Here is a 24,260-nt window from a genome sequence, read left to right as displayed (position 1 = left end):
TAAGTGTGCATGTGTGCATACACCATGTGTATATACCCATACAGATCTTACTGACAATCTGTTGGACTGCAGTTTAACTCACTCTGGATGTATTTTCTGACATATTTCTGAGATTATCAGAGATTTGTGAACTTTTGTGCAAAACAAACAAACAAACAAAGAAAAAAGTCCCAAAGGCATACAAGGACAGAACCCAAACATGGTACTTATACAAGAACTGCTCCAAAAGTCATGCTTCCTGTTTTATTATGTCAGCCTGCAATGTCAGAGGCAGATGATGATATGGAGGTAGAGATTGAGCCTCCCAGCAATATCCCATTAAATTTTGTTGCTGTGTGACAGATGGGAGCAGAGGGGCAACCTGGCAAAATGATGTCTGATACAGAAGTGTGTATGAAGCAAAGGTGTGACATTGAATTCCTCCGTGTGGAAAATATGTCACCCACTGGCATTCACTGACACTTAATGAACATTTATGGAAACTAACCAGTGGATGTGGCAACAGTGAGGTGGTGAGTGGTGCATTTCAGCAGTGGCAACAGGAACAGTGGATCTCTTCCACTGCTGCAGTTATTTACAGGTGTGGCATGAGGACTCTTGTTCATCACTGACTAAAATGCATAGCTAGTTGTGCTGACTGTGTTGAAAAATAGTGTTTTGTAGCTGAGAATTCACTCTATCTAACAGTGTTATTGTGCTCTTTATTGTAGTTTCCATAGAAATAGTAGGCATTGCTTTTGGAGGAACCTACATAAAATCAGGACCTAAAAACTCTGCAGTACATGATTGTCTTAAACAGTCTTAAAATCAGAAAAATAGAATTCAAATACTATAATTTTAAACCGTACTGTCCAATTTACGTGATACTAAAGAAGAAAGCATAGCTTCAAATCATGTTGACTTGTGTAATTTTGAAGTATGAATAAGATGGATAAAAATGCGATGTGAGAGAAATAAGAAAAGTACAAATCATGTTTCAATTAGATGGAAATCTATAGTCATGCGTAAGTCTGCATGCCTTCCTAATGTTCTGGGAAGTATTTTTAATCAATCAGTGCATTATCTTTTCTGGAATGCAAACTTTAAAAGATGTATTTATCAGTATTAAGGAAGAAAAGCCTATTTTCTTTTAGGACGTTTTTTTCCCCACTAAGTATCATTCAACAAATGTGGGAGATCTCCCACTGCCTTCCTTGCGGAGCCCTTTTGTGCTGTGATTAGAATATTGGATGACACTGTTGCAAAATTCCCTTGCAGAATTTTATTCTATTGTTAAAAAATTCATTAATCATTGCACAATTGAGCTTTGTGTAAAATGTTACAAAGAACAGCTATGTAGGGGCCTTGAAAACATTAACTAAAAGATGTTTGGATAGACATAATCTTATCAGGGAGTGAAATCAAATGTCACACACTTCTGCTAAGAAGTCATCAATCATTCTTAGTTTAGCAGAAGGAGTTTTCTGTGTTTGCTTCATTGATCTCCAGGAAGGAGGCTGCTCCTTCCATTCCTGTGAGATGACTGATGATTCCTCAGGGTCTGAAGCTGTGCGGGACTTGATTTAGGGGCTTCTGTCATCACTTGTAAGGCAAACTGCCACCTTCCCCATTTGGATGGGTTCTTGATTAAGTCACAAAAGAGATAAACCTCTGCTACCTAACTACTTCCTCAGGTAAGTAGCATAATGCAAGAATGTTGTTTAATCTGATACTTAGATGCCATCAAAGGTTTGATAGGGTCTTCTCTAGATGGCTTTTCTAGTGTTTTTTAGTTCTAGTATTAAGGGGGGATGGGGAGCAGAACACAGTCTATTGATGTATATTCTGTCCATTCAAGGTGCAAAGGATGGAATTTGGTCTCCATCAAGTAAGTGGCTTGATTGATAAAACTGATAATTTCAATGTGTGTTTTATCTAGTAGAGTACATATGTGGAAAGGAGAAAAGAAATGGAGGCAGCCACAGCAGTACATTTTTTTGGTGTTCATTTCAAGCTACGGTGGGATAACTATAGCTTGTCTTTGGGGGAGCAAACCAAGTTTTTCTGACTAATAATTACATAAATTAATCTGATACTGAGGTGTGATTTGTGCTCACTTCTTGCACTTGCAGGGAAATACTGCTATTTGGGAAAACAGATTCCATAATTATCTACATCTTTGTTAACAGCATAATAAATATTTAAAGCAGCAAATTTATTTGTAATAAATTTGTAATAAATTCAGCTTAGTGAAATAGCATTAGAGTTTCTTTTCAAAGTTCTTCTTTGAGTCTATTTGAAGAATTAGTACAGCTGAGTTCCCTCTGAAAGAGGGACTGCATCACTGCAATGATGTGTACAGCTGAAACAGGCAGTACAGCTTTAGAAGTGGTAGAACTGGATGGTAATTCTGGGCTCTTTCTCATATAAACATGGCATCTTGCATCTTCCGTGTTATGTAGTGAAAGCCCTAAAAGGAAGCATTATAGCGTCACAGCAAGTTGACAATCTGTCTGCATCTCCCTCATCTGATGCATGAAATGGTCAGGTCATGTAAAAGTAGTGAAACTGAAGACCAAAGTCACTGAAGAAACAAAACACTTCCTTCAGAATAAAGGGAAAGAACATTTTGGAGATAATGGTAAAGAACAGGCAACACCACAATAATTTGATTTTATAATTGAAGAAGTGAGAATACTAAGCATGAACATAAATGTAGTATGGGAAAAACTTTGCCTCATAAACAAAGCACCCATCTCTCCTTAAAATTTAAATTATCTTTTATCAACTTAGCATATGAATGATCCTTTGTAATTCTCAGTTACATCCAATGAACGTGCCACTATTTTATTTTTTTTTTGGTTTCCTTCTATGAATAAGTGCCAATTGTATCTTTCTTACATATATTTCTTACAATATCAGAAAAGTCTGAACATTAAAGACCATTTTCTTCCCTGCTCTTTTAATATTTTCTTCTAGTTTTCATGTGTTTTAATTTTTTAAGTAATAGTAACTATTAAAACCTTTTCTTTGCCCCAAAGTTACAAAGGATCAGAGTGAAAGAGAGGACCCTTCTTCTGGCTGACTGGGAGCTGTGCTTTCTTTATGCTTTAAAAGTAGGACACTTACTCTGAGCAGAAGTTCAGTGGTTTAATACAAGCCTTTCCTGCTCGAGCACCGACTGAACCATGTATAGAATTGCATTGTAGATGCTTGAGTAATTGAAGTTTAAATGGTGATGCAATCTGGAGGTACTCAGAGAACTCACGTTCGTGGATGTATTTGTATAAATATGTGTGCATGTGTGTGTATGTGTTCTGGATGATCTCTTTTCAGATTTGTTCACAGTATGTGACTTAGCTCTTAAAATGGACTGAAATAAACAGAGACTATTGAATTAGATGATATCAGGCACTTCTGGACTGGCATTCTAATATTTTAATTATATCGATGATTTTAGAGTCCAAAGAGCAGAACTTTAAAGTGTGGGAAAATAACTGTAAATTAAATCTTGGCATTCTATGCACTTCCAATCAATTCCTGCCCATGTTTACTCAGTTTTCAAGCCAAAATGGGCTTTTCTAACTGCAAACATTGCAAGCCAGTCTTGATCTATAAAATGCAACCTGTTGCTTAGCCAATAAAAAAGCTGGACTCCAGAAATGGCATGGGATTTCTGTTTTTAATAGAGCTCAGCATAACTGTTCTATTACTCCATTACTGTAGTCTTGTATGTAGTCTTGTCAGTGGGAGTAATTATTTTGCTGGTGACTTTAGCAGATGCTATGCTTGTTCAAGGCAGATAGTAGTAGTTAAAAATATTCTTGTGGGTACTTCATTGTGGTATATATATATTTATGTATTTATATATCCTAATGTAGGCTCTGGGGTCGTGTTGCTAGCTAAGCAGCTGAAAGAAGGGCCAAGAGGAACTGGCTATTCATTATCTATTGCTACTGGGGGAGAGCATTTTTTAATTATACATATTTTAAATTATACGAAGAGCTTATGTACGTGAAGCTCTCAGGTAGTGGGAGTGAGTTCAGGTCATAGCTTTGTGCTCTCACATTCCAAGTACTGCTAGGTGTTGTCAGGTTAGGGACTAGCTGTGGGTTGGGTTGTTGTTGTTTTGCATATTTTAGAGGGATTTCCAGAACCAAAGGAATGCTTAGGAAAAGACCTGGAATTTTCTGTTCTCTCTGCAATACTAGGAATACAAGAGGTAGACGGCAGTTCTGACTTTCATTGATAGTATTTTGAACAAAAATCCAGATTTTACATTTCTGCATTTACTTGCTTGTTAGCTAGGAGGCTTTTTGAGTATAACAGCTGATGCATCTTACTTTTGTGTGGTAGAGGTTTGGAGGCATTGTCATTTGAGATATATACAAGCAAATGCCTGCAGTGGTGCATGCTTTGCTCTTTGACCTGCCTTCTTCCTCCCTTTCCTCACTAGTCAACTGCTGTCCCCCTGCTACTGATTTACATCCCCCAGTGAATAAAGCCTAATCCCTAACCTTTAATCCTCCTAAAATAAGCTCAACTTTGTGATCCTATCTTGACTTTATAGGAGACTTAAAAAATAACAACAACAGAAAAATACTTCTTAAAGAGTCTATGTTATTTACATTTTTGGAAGGAGTTTCTGTGAGTTGGCTGTATTTTAGTGACCCATCTATTTTTTCTTGCTTTTTTTTTTTTTTTTTTTTTTTTTTCCCCACATTGAGCAGAATCATCCTGGGTCTCTGTTTCAATTTTGCTCACTTGCTATGCAACATATATTCCTGGAAGGAGAATGATGATCAGGCTATGTGTTAGTACACTGCCAGCATCCTCCCCACAAGGTTTCGGGGTGTGGAGGAGGATGCTTCTCCTCTTTAAAGCAGGTAGGGCTTAAATTTCTCTTTATGTTGCACACTGAATTGGTAATATTAACCTCTTGCCTACATGAGTTATCCCAGTGTGAACTGTGAATGCGTTAAGAAGTTGTGTTTTTCAGTCTAGAGGCCAAATCAAAGCTAGCCTAAGGAATCATAGCTTAAATCTCTTTTCATAGGGATTGTGTGGGATGAGAAGCAGTGAGGGAAGGTCCTCTTCAGAGGGTGAAGTGCAAGAACTCTTGTTTCATTCCTTGTGTGAAAGCAGTCCCTTCCTGTATGCCAATAGTCAGTGTTTCTTTCTTTTCCTGCTTGTGCTTAGCAAGAAGATTCTTGTGGATGTGGCCAGTATGTAGTCATTTATACGCTGGATTATTGCAACATTTGCTTTTTGGAAAGTTCAGTCAGTAGATAACATGATTGCTGGCTCGCTAAAGAACATGTTGTGTGGAGAGCACAGGCTGGGGAGATCCACAACTCCTTATTTATATAAGTGAACTTTATAAAATGGACAGTATCTTACTTTGTAGCAGAAACAGGAGAGAATTAAGGATTAAATGTTAAAATGCTCAAGTGACCTAAAACAATGGAGCTTATGAAAAGAAGGAAAAAAATAAATAAAAATGATGTTCTCTTCAGTAGAAATCTCACATGCAAGCATCTTGATATAATTCATCAGATGAAGTGCATCGCACAGCTGCTAGCCATGTAAAGAGGAAATATGCATGTGTGTATCCAAATGTGAATATTCAGTTATTAATCCAGTTTCCCCAAATACTTGGAACAGAGCTTTCAGCAGTTGTTGTTAGCTAAACCAAAAATAAGTTTAAAAAAAAAAATCCTGTTGAGAAACTGTATTGTCATCTAGATTCTCATTAGAAAGTGAAGCAACTTTTTTGTGGCAGGAAAATAATGATGCTTTGTGTAAATTTTTTCCAACATGTGACCCCAGGAAATATAGCAGACTTCAGAAGGGTTTATCTTTAGCATTATGTAAACAACTTGTTTATTCATGTGTACACTGAGCGTCAGATAAAGTGTGTTCTTGCAAGGTGCTGTTCCTTGAAAAAAAAAGAAGTCTCCCCATCTTCAGATAAGACCCCACAAAACTGCCTTAGACATGTATCTGGTGGAGCATAGACAGGAGAACTAGTGGGACAGAGGGGAATCTTGGCTACACTTCTTTGCACTAGTGACACCTGAGCATGCTGGATACTGCTTCACATAGGGTTTGTTTGCAGGGTTTCTTGAAGAGCAAGACTGTTGTGCAGGTAAAAGTACAATTTGTGCATTTTTCAGACATGGCTCAATAACCAAGCTTTAAACTCAGCAGTCTGACTATACTGAATGTCTTTTTCATCATATCCTAGTCTAAAACAGAGTTCTATTACAAAGCAGCATATATTGTCTTGTTTTTTCTCATCCACCTAAGATGCCTAAACAAAGAGAGGACATGATTCATTCAAAGTCTGTGACTGAATTCATAAAATATATTTCTTTGATGAGGCCATCAATAAAGTCTTTTTCATAAAGACTGTAAGTAGCTTGTCTCTGTGTCGCTGAACAATCTTTATGGCTGCGGGAGCTTAACAGGAAGCCTAGAGAGCTTTAACTGTGTTTTGCTGCTTTTCTCATCAGTGCTCTAATACCTACTGATAAAGGGCTCATAAATTTTTGTGATATTAGTGGAGGAGTCCATTTCCATCCCAAATGACAACCTTTCTCAGCCTCCTTTTAGCTGTTATCACACACATGTGGCAGCTACTTGTGCATATCGGTGTCACACATGCTATATATTCTGTGCAATGAATGTTCCCTTCCTGGAAACCTGAACCTCTTACGGCTGTAGAGAGTAGCCTTTCCTCTTGAGGTCACCTAACTTGGCAAGTCAGTGAGTTAATGGGTCTGAAAAGATTATCTTAGAACAAAATTGATGTAAACATTCTCCTTTCAATTTAGAATATATGGGTCTGGATTCCTTTTCATCTTTCTGTGCACATTCCAGATGTTTGCTTCTTTCCTCTCGTCATATATACATGATGGGATAGATAATGTGCTGAGTTCAAATTTATGTCTGGAGCATGATGTGTTTGTATTCCGCTTCATTACACCTTCTTTTTCCCTTTTATTTGGGAGAGGAGAAGTACCTTAAAAGCCTTTTTTAATTCAGGTTTGATTTGTTTATTCATTGCTTTCCAAAAGCAGTCTGGTTAAAGTCCCTCATCCCCTTCATTTCCTCTGCAGTTCTCCTGCAATATATCTCATTTCAGTCAGGGACAACTCTATGTTGCAGCAGTTTCCTCCCCTCGGCTGCTTTGAAAAAGTTCCAGAAGGCAAATCTCACCATTTTCACCAACAAAAAACAGATCTGCAGTACAAAGTATTTTGGGAAATAAAGGCTGATTTTTCCCAATTTTTAGATTTTGGAAAACATCTTAAAGTTGTAAAGGCTATTTCAGGTTTACTTTCATAGTTTGTCAACAGCCCTTAATTTGCTGTTAAAATCTTCTTTCCTTCTCCGTTTTGATCTGGAGTTCTTTACAGCCAGATTACTTCTAACTTCTGTAGTGTAGGGATAATTTCTTCAATATCTTCTGAATAACTTTTTTTTTTTTTCTTTTTTCTTTTCTTTTCTTTTTTTCTTTTTAAATTTCCAAAACGTTTGGTTTGTTAGCAAATGCCAGAGCCTACAGAACATAGTTATTCCTTCTTCCCACTTTTTCCAGTTTTGTTTATTTGATTTTGAGTCAGTCCTGGAGGTTGTTTCTTATTTGTTTGTTACGTGATTAACGGAGGTTGCTAGAATTAAGGTAGTATGGTTAGGTTGCAGTTGGACTTGATGATCTTTAAGATCTTTTTCATCCTGAGCAATTCTGTGATTTGTTTGTTAGTTTTTTACCTCAACACAGGAATATGCCAGCACAATATTCAGAATTTGATGCAAAATCAGAATGTCTGCTAAACTTTCTATGAAGTTTATTTAAGGAAGTTTGCTCCTCACTGGTGTTGCATTAGCAGCTGCATTAGTCATTGTAGTTATTTCAGTCAGTATTATCTATTGTTGTATCTCTTGCTTCTCTTAAATTAGACATCAGGATTATTTAAATATATATATATATATATGCATATATTTGTCACTAGGTTTGCAAGAAAAACTTATGCAGAATGGATTTTCTCTTTCTGTCCCTTGCCCTTGCTCCCACCACCACCTACTCTGTATGGGAGGAATTTGGCACATTCTCTCTTTAGTTCAGTAGTACAGAATGTTTAGCCATTGACTTTGGCATACAATGTAACTTACTTTCCAAGGTCTGTGAATGTCAGACAAACTCCTAGTTGAATTTCTGTGGGGCGCTTTTAGTGTATCTGAGCCCTTAATGTACTGTACTTTGAGCTTAGCCAACAGATTCCAGGGAAATGTTCTTCTCTCTTGAGTTTTCTGAGAAATCAGTTTCAGAATTCTAGGAGAACTGGACATTGCTCTGGTTTCTTTGAGTAAAAGCAACTTATGCAAAGGGATTTATGGAAAGGAGCAGTGTCCTGGCCCTGAGGGGGTGCAGAGCCCTCTGGGCTGCCCTGGGCATGGCCATGCCTCCCCACCATCTTGCAGGGTCTCTCCATTGCACTGGCTGAGTGTGGTTTGGATCAGCACACTGCCTAATTGCAGATTTAGTTATTTGTTTTTGCTTAGTTTGAAATCAAGTACATCATTTTTGATGGGACAGACCTGAAGTATGGCTTTCATCTGCAGAAAGTCTGGATCTTTTTTGTATTGGAGCTTGTATTTTAGCAGTGCTCCAGTTGTAAAATGTTGTTCTAGAAGCTTGCCCTGTGAATTTTGGCATCACTTGCCACACAGATTTACATGGGACTAATTGCTTTAATATGAAGAGTTCAGTCCTCTTTGTGGTGGCATTTGGCAAGGTGGACCTGTGTCTATGAGGGAACAGCCACAGGCCTGTGACTGTGTTCTTTCATGGGTCTCACCCTGTGCATCAGGACATGCTGATTAGGTTGGTGCATTGGCTGAAGGGATTTCTGCCTTGTGGGGGAGAGCTCCTTCTATGCTCAGCGCAAGCACTTCATTTGGCTGCTCTGTGCAGGGAAGGCAAAAGAAATTGATTCACCGCTGTTGCAATGGAGGGGATCTTTGTGTGCACATTTAAATACCATTACATAAAACCAAGAAAATCAGAATATGATTAGTGCCTTCTGGGTTAACAAGTAGATTGTCTGCATACACTTTCTTTACTATGCTAGTGGTACCACTGTTTTGAGTTTGGCAAATGGATAGGTAGAGGACATTTCTCATGTCTGCTAAATTGGGCGCTTGGGTCTCTTACAGAGGGACCTGTTTATTTTAGTTTATTTGGCAGTTTTCAAAGGATATGCAGCTACTTCAGAAATCACTCTAAATGAAGGTACTGTTTGGATCTTGGTTTCTTAGAACTGCATTATTGGAAAGATGAAATTTCTATTGAATGCACTTTTGTCTGTGAAAAAGCATGTATTAAGAATAATCCAAAGACAGTGTGAATGAGCAGCAGTGATGATTTTGTCCTAAGAGTAGCTCTGTTTCATTTTTTTTCCTGCTTAGTTTGTGTAGCAAAATCATTAAATACTATTTAATCAAGTTTTTAATAGTCTTCTGTTTGTCTCCATGAGCTTCAGTAAGATGAGAAAGCAAAGCAATAGATACCGTGCTCTGTAGTTCCTTGGCATCATTTTCTGCATGTAGTTCCCAGCAAGGAATATACTGTCATTCTGCTACACTAAGGAGTATTTTCTTTCACTCTTTCACTTAGTTTTCCATCAAAATGTGGGAATATTGTCTACTGGCATTCTTATGTTTAACACTATAATTTCCCATTCTAAATATATTGACTGTCACAGAGCAATGTTACTTTGCAGTAAAAACCAGTCTTAAAAATTTTGTTGTACACACTTGAAATACAGAAACTGGAATCATGCTAAGGCATAGAGATGACTTTCTCATACTAATACTGACATTCTAAGAGTTTAGGGATGTCTGTTTATGAAATATGAAGATATTATATCAGGCAGAATGTTTGCAAGCCTTTAATGGAAAAAATCCAAACTCAAATACTTTCCTGATATTAAACTTCCATAGTCAACATAAAGGTAAAAATATGGCTTTTATCTGTTTGTATCAAGTATTTGGTTTTATAACATCTTTTATGTAATGTCTTTCATATAAACTCACTTAAATAATCTGATGAAATCAATGTTATAAGAATGCATTTGGTGTTATGTTAAGCTATATTCTGGTTTTGGAATTCTAATGTGGCTTTTCCATTCTTCTGTGATAGGATGACAAGGACTTGGTTCATGAGTTCGTTATTGCTGAAGGCCTGACTTGCCTAATCAAAGTAGGAGCAGAGGCAGACCAGAATTATCAGAACTACATCCTGAGAGGTAAGATAAATGTATCCAGAAACAGTTTTTTTGTTTTTTGTTGCACAGCTCTCAGAGGTGTGCTGTGACTCACAGCATATTTGAAACATATTTATCTCTTTGGTGCAGGATCTTGAATGTTGTGCAGGAAAACTGAGGTGAAATTAACACACGTTGCTGATTAGGACAAATAGGAAAATTAAAATACTGATATTCTCTCAATTGTTCAGCTTTTCATTTAGATTATATTGGAAAGCCTTAATTCTATGAAAGAAAAGGCATAATATAGGATAAACAGTGAAACGGTCATGTTGTATGGTTAGTTGGCTGGATGCAATTTAAGCTATCTGATATTTTGGTTAAACAGGTAATCTGAGGTTTACATTCTGTTCTTTGCGCTCAGGACTACAGATTATAGAATTTGGGAAATGGTCTGGAAAAGATATCTTACTGAATTAGAAGGCTGACTTATGGTATTGTGTTCTTGTATACATACTGTACGTAACTGCAGTTTTTAACAAGGAAACCCAAGCCACAAATCAAGAGAACTTCTTCGGTGGTTTGAAGGGTTATGAGTGAGAGGAGAGCCATCATACCAAGGGACCCTGACTACTGAATGATCTCATAGTCAACAGAGAGCAGTAATAGATACATAACTGTGGTGGATTGCTCATTTGAATTTTCTTAGAATGACGTACATAGCTGTCTCTAAAAATGTCATTTTGGTATCTTAAGCTGCCAACATTCAATCTACAAATTGAGGAGTAAAGCAAATACAAAAATAAATAGAGGGATTTCATAAGAAGGAGAAATGCTAAGTTACTGAAAGCTAGGATTCAAACAGTACATGTGGCTTCATTTGAATAATTTGAAGATCAGACTGTGCAAATACTATTTTGGGGTTGTTTAAAAAAAGTGAATTGGTACAACAGAAATTGTATTCTATGTCAGGAGTTGAGCAGTGATGTAAATGTACTCAAATAGTAGCTTGTAGATACTCAGAAGTAAAAAAAAAAAAAAAAAAAAAAAAGGTAGAAAAGATCTGTGCAACTATAGACCAGTAAGCCTCATGTCTGTGCCTGAGAAGATCCTCCTGGAAGTGATGTTAAAGAACATGTGAGATGAGGACATCATCTGAGACAGCCAGCGCAGTTTCACAATCTAGTGACCTTCTGCAATGAAGTAATGGTATCAGTTGACAAAGGAAGGGCAACTGATGTTAACTACCTGCACTTGTGCAAGGACTTTGACATAGTCCTGCACCGCATCTTCATCACTAAATTGAAGAGATATGAGTTTGAAGGCCGGACTATTAAATGGATAAAAAATCAATTGGATGGTCACAGGCAGAGGGTTGTTTTCGGCGGCTCTGTGTCCAGGGAGAGGTTGGTCATGAGTTGTGACTCCCAGAGGTCTGTCTTGGAACCAGTGTTCTTCAACATCTTTATCAGTGATGTAGACAGTGTTATTGAGTACACCTTCAACAAGTTTGCTGATGATAAAAAGCTGAGTAGTGAAGTTAATGTTATAGAAGGAAGGGACACCATCCAAAGAAAGAGACTTGGACAAGCTTGAAAAGTGGACCCACGTGAACCTAATGAGGCTCAACAAGACCAAGTGCAAGGTGATGTATTTGGGTGAGGGCAATCTCAAACATATACAAACTGGAAGAACTCAGAAAGAGCAGCCATGCAGAGAAGGACATAGGGATTCTGGAGCACTTTTCCTATGAAGAAAGGTTGAAGGAGCCAGGCTTGTTCAGCCTGGAGAAGAAAAGGCTCTGGGGAACTGTCATTGTGGCCTTCCAGTTCTTGAGAAGAGCTCGTAAGCAGGAGGACTTCTTACATGGCCTAGGACAAGGGCAAATGTCTTTAAACTAGAAGTGTGGAGATTTAGATTAAATGTTAGGAGGAAATTCTTCACTTAAGGGAGTGATGAGGTGCTGGAACAGGCTGCCCAGAGAAGTTGTGGATACCTCATCCCTGAAAGTGTTCAAGGCCAGGTAGGGGGTGGTCTGGGCAGAACTAGTGGGTGACAAGCCTGCCTATATAATGAGGTTAGAACTAGATGATCTTTAAGTTCCCTTCCATCCTAGTTCTTTCTGTGATTTAAAATAAAGGTGGTATGCTGTACCAACAGTCTGCTCTTCAGTCTAGGGGCTTACTGCCTCATCCACTCAGCATTCATCTAGCATGGCTGGGTGATGTCTTCACCCTTAAACAGGTCCTTGGAGACAGATAGTGAAAATTTGAAGGGAACCTGATAGATGTTTACCTGAGTACCCAAGTGGTTCAACAGTCTGAACTCTGGATAGCCCTTCAGCTGTTCTTTTCCAGTATCAGATAAAATCTGGGGCACTGAGCTTCATCGTTGACAAAATAATCCAGTAGTACCTGAGAATCAGTCACATCTGAACTAAAATCCTTATTTTAAGATGCCTTAAAAGGGATTGGTACAATCTTCCAAATACCAAAATCAAGTCTTCCCTCCTATCCTCCCCTTTTGCTGATTTGTGAAGCTGAAGCTTCCTTCTGGGTAAGATATCTTGAGCATCTACAACAATGATAGGATTTTTCCATGCGACATGGTTTTTATTTCAGAAAACAGATTTGTTGTGACTGTCTTTCAGAAAGTCTAAAGCTTGTTACAACTCCAATATTTTGTCAGCTGGTTTTCAGTTCCAGGAGCTAGCATATAGGTTTGTACCATAGAGCATAACCAGCCAGTCTTATCCAAGTACATTGAGGAGAGTGCTGAAAAGAAACATTAAATACATCACGTAAGGATATTTTTCTGATGTATTATTTTTGGAAGAGCATAGACAATGCTTGTTACAGAGATTTAAAATTAAAAAAAAAAAAAGAAAAAAAAAAAGAAGTCTGTCTTGGATTTTTTCTGCTTTACTGCTGTGGTGTCCTGGCCTTGTGATTCCTGTTGGAGTGCAATATATCCTCCCTGTTTTCACTGGGTTTAACTTGGATCGTCAAGAGATGGGATTTCTCTGTAGTCCCAAATCTTGACTGCATTTCTCCTGGAGCTTCATTTGATTAACTGTTTTCCTCCTATGACACTAACACAACTTACAGGGCTGACAGCAAATTGCAGCCTTAGCCACAGTGTTGCCTGTTCCGGCAAGGTTCACCTGAGTGTTGCTGTCTTTGGTTTTGACTAAGTATTTTGAATGTACTAAAGAAATAACTTGTGCCTAGCAGTGAAAATAGGTTGGAAATATGGGTATTTGTAAATGTTGGAGGTGTTTATGCTGTTACACATTTTCAGGGACTTTTTCTTGAGGTTGCTTTTTTTCTTTTTTTTCCCCTAAAAGTCTGTGTTGCTTTGCTCCAGTGCTTCTTAGCTGTGCTTTTCTGCTTAGCAGTTCTAACTAGGTTCAAGCCAGACTGAGCTGCCAAAAAAATGACTAAACATGAGTCACAGAAGTTTTAGTTACTTTAATGGGCGAATGGAAGATAAGTGTGTCTTTTGCATGCAATGCCGAGGAATCAGGACAGTTCCTTGTCAAATGCTGAAGAGTGACTGTTTATTCCTGCTGCATCCTGTGAAATAGCATTGTTTGACAGCACCTTTCCAAAAAAACATTCCCTTTTGACAATGTATAGTCTATAGGCCCCAAAACAACAGTAGCCAGGACTTCTCTTGCGAGTTATTCTCCTGAAATACTGCTTTAGGGCATATCTTTTGTTCCTTCTTACTTATTCATTTTTCATCCTAAATTTCCTTTTCTGCTGTTACTTTTCATTATCATAGAGATATGAAGAAACTCTTTTTTATGGGATATATTTTTTTTCCCCACAATTTTGCTTTTTGTATATATTTATTTTTCCTTTCTTTCTTGGTTTTTCTCTTTGAGAGTATCCACGTGAACTCCACTCATTTTGTGGAGGGTAAATGCTTCTGTGCCAATTTAAAAGGATGCAGTTAGGTGATATTGCCTAGATTTTCACAAGTAAATGGTGGTGGTAGAAAGGAAATAAGATTGTTCACACTTGATGAAGTTTAATATAAACCTTACTGTAATTTTAAAAGTGCTTTGGGTATTATTTGGAAATGTGTTTTTTGCATGGAATGAAAACTCAAAATCTGAAATGCAATGATTGAGCACAGGTTAATTAAACAATTGATAGAATTATAGCAGTCTTTTGTTTTATGTTAATTTATCTGTTGAGTGAGAAGGAAAAACATCCTGTGCAGATCAAGGATTAGTTGTTTTATAAACAGGCTGAGTAAGGTAGATGTAGGGAGTTCATCATACACCATGATGTGAGAGGCTCTGTCCATGGGGTCCTATCCTCTCTGTCCCTCACAGATGACTCTGAGGGAAAATGGCATGTCTTAAGAAAAAAATTAAATCATTGTTTCATATGCAAAGTCAGCAGCATCTTCAATCTGCCAAAATAACAGCTTAGTTATTGTGTTCTGCTTTTTAAAGTTCTTGTTAATAGTAAATGTGGTTTATTCTGGAACTGATTTTTTACAAGCATGCTTTTGTTTTTGTGTGTAGGTAAAATATATATGGCCCTCTTATTTTCTCCCTTAATTTTGAAAAGACTTTCAGGATTTTCAGGTAATTTTATGGAGGACTTTTACCAGAAGAGTCCTACATGATCCCTAAAATGTAAGTGAGATAGAATGAAACATCTTAAGCCATTGATACAAAGCATGAAAAATAACTCAGAGATCTTGGTTATGCACTTAAATTATGTAGGAGTCCATTAAAGCCATTTTGTGCAACCCTAATATCTGCAGCCTGTGAAGCTGCAAGCTGACAATGCCAGAGAGGTTCCCTTGAAAAGCAGAGGTTCCAGAGGGGCCAGAGTGGGAATTGATCTTGCACTGAGGTGTAAGGATGGGGAAATATGATTCCTCATTAGTATATGGGATCCAGCCTTTGCAGCAAGATAGATGGAGAGAAAAGAAGTAGCCTTGCAGTGCTGAAGCCTTCACTAGAGCCTCAGGGGTCACCCAGCATAACTGGCAGCGAACTGAGCTATAGGCAGAGCTTTCCACAGCAGCAGGCAGACAATTCAACTGCTGTTGGTTGGGCCTATTTATAACACCAGAAGCACGCGATTTCACCTGCACACCAACTTTAGTACAACCAGTTGTGCTGCATGTTCTGGGAAACCTGATTAAATTCCTAAAACAGCTCAGTGCTTTATGGTAAAAGACCATCTGGGTACTGTCTGTCAGTGGGATGCCATGTGCCCTAGGACATCAAGAAGCTGGAAGAAGCAGAAAGCGAGGGTGAGGTTTTGCAATTGGGCAGTGGAAGTTACTGCTGATAACCCATTGCTCTGAAAGCTGAACATGACATTATCAGTAAGCTGAGGGTATTTCTGCATTGAGCCAAGGGCTGCTTGGAATGTTCGGGGTTTGTAAATGTGTTCTCTGTAACGAGGCAATCCATTTCCAGGAACCAGGCATCTGTTTTTGCCAAAGACCCCTGCTTAGTGCAAGGACCAGAATTCTTCCAGTACTTCTGAATTGTCCTCTTTCACCCAGACAGATTGTTGGGCTTTGGCCTTTTGTGTTAAATGGTGTTGCAAAGCACTTATTAAGAGGAAGGGCACATTTTGGCAGTAAATATATGTGATGCTTTGTGTCATAGGCACCGTTTGTATAAATAACAAAGGAATAGAAATAAAATCTGTAAGAGAATACATCTGTCCTAAGTACACTTGTGCTGAGTTGGTACCACAGCAGTAAAGCACATGGTAGCAGTGTAACATTAGCATGGAAAATGCTAATATCAATATCAAAACTTTCCTTTTGCTCTACTCTTGACCTTCAGTACACGGGTGTCCACTTGGAACTGTGATGTTCTCATCCATATCAGTATGTGTTCAAGTAGACTTCTTATGTGCAGCCTTTTAAAAGTTATGTTAAACTTCTCGGACGATATCAAAATAGTTTTAGTAGGGCCTGTGTCTTAAAGAAAAATCAAATGTCTGAAGCTAGATCACTTAGTTTTATTGCTTCTGAGGTGGACTTAATGACTCATTCTCCCTGTAAAGATAATTCTTTTTTTATTGAAACAGAGTTTGTTAGGAAAGGTATCAGAATTAGATGCTTGTCCTGAGTAGAACAGAATCACAGCTGTGCCTTTGCCAGTAAGACCTACCAGTTAGCAGCACTACAGAGGGTCAGTGCAACATCTCTGAAATGTAGCTGTGGTGTTTCCCTTTGGTAAATCACCTCTGCTGCTGGTTTTCCATCAAAGAGCTTGATAGCTGTAGTTCGTATGGATGAAAACAGACATGGAAAAAACAGACCTAGACTGGTTGGATCAGTACCCTTTAATGTTCTGTGTGCAGAAACCTTAAGTTATTTTTCCTTTTTTGTGCATCTTGATAAGTTCCAAAATAAAAAAATATGAATGAGTGCTGGTTCATGAACTCTTTAGACTAGAAATGATAAGATTACAATGCCTTTCATTTTATCAGAGAAGAGGGCAGAATATACCACCTCCGTGATCAGTTATATAAACAGCAGCTTTTAGCTCAGGAGCCAAGTCCTCTCATTTCTTCAGATCTCTAAGCCCAAATGCAGTTGTTTACTTTTACAAGGGTAGCTGGAGAGCTTGACCTTGGAAACCATGCAGTTTAAAATGACAGATAACATCCTACTTGCTTTCCTCTCTCTATTTTTTGCATATCCTTTATTCATTTTTTATTTGCATATTTTTAAATGACTGTCATTAGAGTCTACTTACATATTTACTGTGCTAAGGGTTAATTACCAACCAAAACCTGAACTGTTCTCTAAGTTTGTGGTGCAGTCCCTCCCCTCTCCTTCCTCTCTTCTCCTCCTCCTCTCCCCCTCTTGCTGTATGTGATTCTGATCTGTGCTCCGTCTGGAAGCAGAGACAGATGGTCCTAACGCACTGCATACAGCACAAGTCCTCCCAGTCTGGGATGGGAATTGGCACTGAAGCAAATTCGAGTTCAAAAGTTTAACCACCAAACAGTAATTTACACATCTACAAATAAACTGAGCAGTTCCTTGCTCTGCGTGTTGTATGAAGTGGACTTTGGTGTTGTGACTGCTTGTGAGGAGGATATGGGATTCTCATAGTCTGCATGCAATTCAGCAATAACACCACCATAAAATTATGGATTTCCCTTGTTTTTAAAGCTGACCAAGGCTGGAAGGCTTTGGTTTGCTTTCTGTCTATGTGAAAATGAATCTTCCTTTTCTGCGTAATTTTTTATGCTTTGTGAAATTCCCATGAAATGTGACACCTCGAGCTAGGCAGACCCCGTGTAAAATGAGGAGCTGAACCATGAAAAATGCACATCCTTAACTTCTAAGCAAAGAATAAATACTTGAAAAGTGGTCTCAGGGGCCTTTAAAGCCATTTTGGGCGTTACATGATTTAACTACTGAAACTTTATTAACAAATCTTCAAAATAGTGTACCAGTTCTAACTGGTAGGATCTTACTACAAAGGATTTTGGCCTTTTTGCAGTAATTTTTTAGCTTAAATTATTATAAAGCGATTCATTAGAGCAAAGAGAAAATGTATGTGGCAGCTGCTGAACTATTTGTAATTATAAATGAATACACTGTAATGTCCAGTGGAGAAAATAACATTTGGTTATGACTATTTCAGGACTAGATACTTCCATAGCTATTTGTGTTAGTGATTGCCAGGGCGTCAAAGTACTCTGTTTTGAGCAGGCAAGATTGATCAAAGGAGCATGGTGAAGGTGAAATCAAATGTACCTTTTAAACATGATAATTAGAAAGTATTATTCCATGCAGATGATTGTAGTATGACATACTCAGCTGCCTAAAAATTAGATCCTTTGACTATCTTCAGAGTTAATTTCACCATCCAGATATACTTGAATTATCGTAAATTACATCTTAGCACTGTTCATACTGTAAATGTGCATTTTTAGCAGTCGTGTTCTCATAAGTGTGATCAGAAAATTAGAGCAGTAGACTGAACTCCTAAAATATTTACCTTAATTGCCACCAGCAGTGACTTTCTCTAAGGCTCTGCGTTCTTTTTCATCAAAATGTTTTATAAGCCATGGAGAATTTGAGAAATCAAAAGTTAAGACTTACTTGTGTGTCTTAGCACAGCATTAGTTCCAAACATGTCATAAGTATTATGTTCATAGTTGCATGCATGTGGAAAAAAAGTATAATCAGAAACTGATGATGGGAAGGGATCATCTTAGTGAGGCACATGGGAATATTAACTTTTCTTTTTGCTACTATGGAGGATTTTTACTTCATGGCTCTGAGGACCACAGGGGAGACCTGAGGATGCACAGTGCCAGCTGCCCTTTGGGAAAGCAGAAGCAGCTAATTACTGCATGTTTACAAGGACTGAATGAGAAAAGATGGAAATTCTTTTTGCTGCTCCTTTGTGAAAACTACTGATGGTGGCATTGGAGCAAAGAGAGATGAACATGTCCCTGTACAGACATGAAGGGGGTCAGTGCGTGTGTGGGCAGGGACCAAGCAAACCCTGGGCACGCAACAAAGCCAAGCCACCATGGAAGGGAAGACACATTATTGCATCTTCCCTCTTGAAGCTGCGGGGAAAATTAGTGGAGTCTGTAGTCTCTGCCTGCAGCAGCAGGAGCCACACAGGTTCGATGCATTCCTCAGACTTTAGAAGAAAATAAAATAAATAACCAAAATTAGTGAAAGACTGTCTTCAATGATGGATATATGAATTGTAACATGTTTTATTTCTCACATTTCATGGTTAGAATGATTGTATTATTTTTTTTCCAGTTTTTGCTCTGCAAACCACTTCCAGTGTTATCCAATTAAATTTTGGTAGCTAAAGACCTCTGTGAGGCTGAGATTAGAGGTACAGATCTCCTGCCCCCTAGTGACGTGAGAGATCTGTTTCCTTAGCTTCCAAAAATACATGATGGGCATTCTTTAGGGTGACTTTGTCAGCAATTTATCATTTCAAAATTACTCCTGGAGATTTTAGTGAAGAGCGTTTACTAACGTAGATGCCATGCAAAATAAGCTGGCATTTTACTCTGCGACTTTTAATTTGTTGACACCTAGAAAACAATTATTCTTTCCTCCAATCTTAGAAGTATTTTTCCAACCACACACTTATCATACAATTGTAGACGCATAGAATGGCCAGGGTTGAAAAGGGTCATAATGATCTACTTTCATCCCCCCTGCCACGATTATACTTGTAGATATGACAAAAATGATTGCAGAATGAAGGGTTCAAAGACAATAATAGCCTGGTAGACTTGAGACCAAGGCTGAACTTCCAGTCCTGCAGATTGGTGTTTATGGAAAGTAAGTTATAGGTGTAGGGTAATGTCTCATTGACGGTGTTACTCACTGATTTGTATCTGTCTGTAAAAAAGAATCTGGAGAAGAACGGTTCAAGGTTTGCACCCAAGTGGATCCACATCATGTTGGGCCTAGAAGGACACATAAAAATAAAGAAAATGGTCTGAGTCTCCAGTAATGCTGCCAGGAAGCCCAGGTGTGGTGGCAAACCTCAGGAAGTATTGCTGATTAAGGGAAGATCATAGAATGGCTTGGGTTGGAAGGAACCTTAAAGACATCTAATTCCAACCCCCCAGTAGTTATGGTTTTAATGAAAAGCTGGGACAGATGGACACTTTTGCAGTTTGCTGGTTTTTGTTTTTTTTTTTCTTTGGTTTTTTTTTGTTTTGTTTTGTTTTGTTTTTGTTTTTGTTTTTTTTCCACGTTTTACAGTTTCCTGAAATGGAGAAACTTTTAAATAAATAAATAACAGGACTGTTTGTCAGAAGTACCATCAGATGGCTCTACTGCTACGAGACGTTGAGTTCAGCCACTGAATTACAGCTGAGGAATTAGTATACAAATAGTATGCTTTAAGTGGATTTAAATGATATGTGGAGTCTCAATGACTTCTACTAATATTGAGCAATATCCTGTTTCCTCCTACTTAACTTCTTACTATTTCTTACCACCTGTCTAGACAAGGATCTCGGTTTCTTCTATGCCCATCTCTCTTGTGCACCCCTGCTCAATGCCCTAGTTTCCTAATTCTGTAATCCAGATCCTTGCTTCAAAAACGTGTTTTAAATTTTAAATTTATTTTTTTAAAACCATGCCCCAGATTGTCTTTGTGTACAGTGGCATTCACAGCACTTACTACTCCCGAGCTTCGGGTGTCTGTTTGCAGACTTTTGCTTTGGGTGCTGCATGTTGTCAGCATGCCCCTGTGCACAGAGTAGTGTCAGGGAGCAGATGTTGTTTTCTCACCTGTGCATTATGATGAGACAAAGGTTTGCTTTTAAGGCAAATGTTTAAAGTAACATTGAGATGGGATTTCCAACTTCTCCTAATTTAATCTGGGGACACCAGAAGGTTGCTTTTAGTATATAGGCTAATATTTATGATGAAAACATTGATTATATTTATTAACCACATATATTAGTCACTATTTATTTGAGCTTTTGATAAAAGATTTCTAAAAATACCTGTATGTCTGCCTTTGCATGCATGCATACTCCCTTTATATGCAAGCTGATAGTCTTTGATCACATTGTGAGTATGGCTTTTTCAGCAGCTGCTCTGCTTCAGTTAGTGAGCACCATCGCACCTGTGCACTTAATAAACACTTTTAAACAGCTTGTCTTATCATCAGCATTGCTGAAGGCATTTGGATATATTTCTTGCTATGCAAACTCTGTTATAATATGCTTGCTTTCCTCATGGATTTTTCTGTGGTTTGTCACTAATTGTTATCCAAGAGCTTCACAAATAACAAACTGTTCTCAGAAGCTGAAAGGGCAGCATTATATTTGCACGGGAGATAAGGAAATGAGGCACTTGAGATGCAGTCTGAATTTAGAAAGATTCAGTAAGCCTATGTGCTATTTTTGAGTCTACTTGAGCTGATTTTTCTGTTTTTGCCTTTCTATTATTTACTCTTTGGACTTCTTTTCCCATTTAGACCCTTGTCTAGCCTGCCTTTGTTTATTTCTCTCTGATCTGCCTATACAGCATCCTTTTACCCCTTCTCCCATCATCTTCCTTTTACCTTCATCAGGCTTTCAATTCATTTATGCTATCAGTCAATATTTACCAAATAATAATCCACAAATAATAACTTCACATCAACATTCGTCAATTCATTTGCCTGAACTTCTTCACCAGTTTAAGCAGGCTTAAACAGCTTTTCTCCCCATCACTTCTTCCCACCTCTGCAGTGTTTCCAAGGTTGTGGCACCACAGCTGTGTTTGTGTAATGGTGTAATGAATTTGACAGAAGAATGTGTCCATCTGAGAAATGGCTTGATGGGGAGAAAAGGTGGATATTTCCTTGTTGCTTTGGATTTCTTTTCTTCCTGACAAGTTACCCAGTCCAGTTCTCTGTAGTAGGACACAAACCTCTTTGCTTGAAAAATGCTGAATTTGATCTGCAACAAGTAAGAGAGGGTGTTCCAGTACCGCTATCAAGGGTGTAGTCACAGTTTCAGTCTCTTTTCTCTTGTCCATTTCTATCTTCAATATCTTGCATCAGTGCTAATCCCAATGTTCCCTCCAGCCAAAATAGATTTTAGTCTTTCCCATTGTTTTCCTCATCTATCCCAGTCACTTCATCTCTTTTCATCACTCTCAGATACTCCTCAGGCTTTCTCTCAGAGTTCTTCCCTTAACTTATCTATTTCTTTGAAATTCTCTGGATTTAAGCTTTGTTTCTTCCTGTGTTCTGATCTGATTTCTCCTCCTTGCCATCTAGATAACCAGACAGTTAATTTAAAACCAAAAAACCTTTACATGCTGTCAGGTCCTTCTTTGGTGGGCAGTTGCTGGGTTTTTTACAGGAATCTTTAGAGCACCAAGAATGCTCAAAAATTCAGAGCCTTCTGTTGATTGCATATGTTCAGTAGAGAAAGAATATTGTGTCAGGCACTGTTCACTTCAGAATGTTTTAAATTGTCTCAGAGTTTAGGCTGCACTAAGAACCAGGAGATTGTTCCTAAGGTGGACATGCTTTAACTCATGTCTTTCCGAACTTGACATGGCAGCTATGTGGTCATGTGTACCACCTATAGCCAACATGGGTGAACATGGCGGCCCAGGCAGGCCTGGGTTTGGTAAGCTGAGTACCATGGACAGGGGCAGCTCAACTGTGACAATTTCACTCGTTTGCTTGAATGACAAGTGGAAAACAGTGGAAAAGCTAAATTAGCTGGCTTATAGTCAGCTTTATGAAAAATATTTGTCCTTCAGTGCCTTTAATTGTATTTGGTATGTTTGTGGAGGGAGATGAGATGAGGAAGATGACCAAAAAGAAAAAAGAAAAAAGCCTCTGATAACCTGCTCCTGAACAGGAGTCAGAGCTTCATATTCTCTTCATCATTCCAGACCTGAGGTTATGGTTAGAGCAGGGACAGATTGCTGTGAAGCTACAGCAACTGCTGTTTATTAAATGATGGTGCTAGAAATACTCTTCCTTCTGAATGTGAATGTACCCCAGAACAAACAGCTGCTGTTTCATACAGATGCCATGCATACACTTTGTGACACACTGGGCACAGATCTGTCTTTCGGTGTTATAAATTGGGATGGTGCTTATGAGCAGGAATTTCTGAAGTTTTTTCAAGCAAGGTAAAGATCTGATGTCCCTGATTGTGCTTCTGTTTATCATGCTGACATGAACAGGAGTTAAGTATTGACAAACATGTGAAACACAACAACTGGGTCCAGAATACTTAAATTAATAATAATAATAATGCTTTTTAAAATACTGACAATTATGTTAATATTGAAGAAGTAATTTCTGCTTTTCTTGCAGAACCAAAAGATCACTCTGAATTGTATTGACATTTAATGGACTTCTTTTTTTCTTCATTTGAAGGGCATCATAATCACTCCCTTGAAACACAAGAGGATTTAATATGTAAATGCTCTGAAATATCTGGAAAAGCTAATTAAAAATAATCAGAGTAATTTATTGCTGGTTTAGCTGAAGTTCTCATTTTTCATTAATGTTCTGTGATTGTTTATAAGCTTTTTTGTTAAAAAAAAAAAAAAAATGCTTACGGGATTATCCTGTGAGAACTACAAACTCTTGACTGCATATCTTGAAATGCCAGTGCAGATCCAAATACATATTCTATACAGAATACGTAGGACTATGGTTTCCTCTAAATATAGGAGTTTTTTCTTTTGCAATTCTATTCTTCTTCCAACCACCGTGTTCCAAACAAGAACCACGCTGCACCTATAGGCTTTCACTTAAAGAAATTTAATTTTTTTCTTATTTGATTCTTTACATTTTACTACTGTCAGCAAATAAAAAGACAGCCTTACTTTTACAAAGTAATATTCCCACCTTTACAGTCATTAAGCTTTTCACTGGAATCACTTTATACTAACAGTATACTATTACATATAGATGTTAGTGAGAAGATAGCTTACACTGCTGAGTTTAGCTGAAAGAATTTAAGAAAATCATTACCTTTCTGTCCCCAAAAAGTACAGGAAAAATGAGTTCCTCACAGTACTCTTTTACTATTTCTGTTTCTTCTTGCATCCCATAACATGCTCCCTGGGTCCAGAATGTCCAGAATCTCTTCTGGCTTGAATTATCTGGTTACTTAATTTGGCAGGTCAATTTGACTTCTTTTAGTTCTTGATCCAGTTTATCATGGGTGTGTATGAACAGCTGCAGCAGCATAAGAGTAAGCAGTTCCCTTGAGCAGGAGAGGGCTGGGCTGCTTTTCCCAGTGACAGTATTGGCTTGCTCTTTGGCCATTTTTATGGGTTTTTTTTTCTTTTTTTGTATGAAGTTCTTGCTCCAGTAACTGAAGTGGTTGTGTTTTATTCTTGCTGTTACTACCTTGTGGCTTGATTGCATGGAAGGCAACTTCAACTCAGTTTGTTCACCTGTAAAATCTTGTATCATTTATTTAAAATATGATAATAATAATTTTAGTTTGAATTTTGTTTTTAAAATTATATACACAT

The 24,260-nt window shown here is 38.0% G+C and overlaps 1 protein-coding gene across 3 annotated transcripts in view; it reads left to right on the top strand.

Moving 5' to 3' along the window:
• FHOD3 (formin homology 2 domain containing 3) overlaps positions 1-24,260 on the top strand; it is a 354,796-nt gene that overhangs the window by 162,842 nt on the left and 167,694 nt on the right. For all 3 annotated transcript variants that reach the window (XM_015854309.2, XM_015854311.2, XM_015854310.2), the window contains exon 5: positions 10,187-10,292. In XM_015854309.2, coding sequence (XP_015709795.1) covers positions 10,187-10,292 — 106 coding nt within the window. The remainder of the gene's footprint in view (positions 1-10,186; positions 10,293-24,260) is intronic.

This window comes from Coturnix japonica, chromosome 2 (assembly GCF_001577835.2).
Source record: "Coturnix japonica isolate 7356 chromosome 2, Coturnix japonica 2.1, whole genome shotgun sequence".
Taxonomy (NCBI): domain Eukaryota; kingdom Metazoa; phylum Chordata; class Aves; order Galliformes; family Phasianidae; genus Coturnix; species Coturnix japonica.
This window is presented reverse-complemented; position numbering and strand designations above follow the sequence as displayed.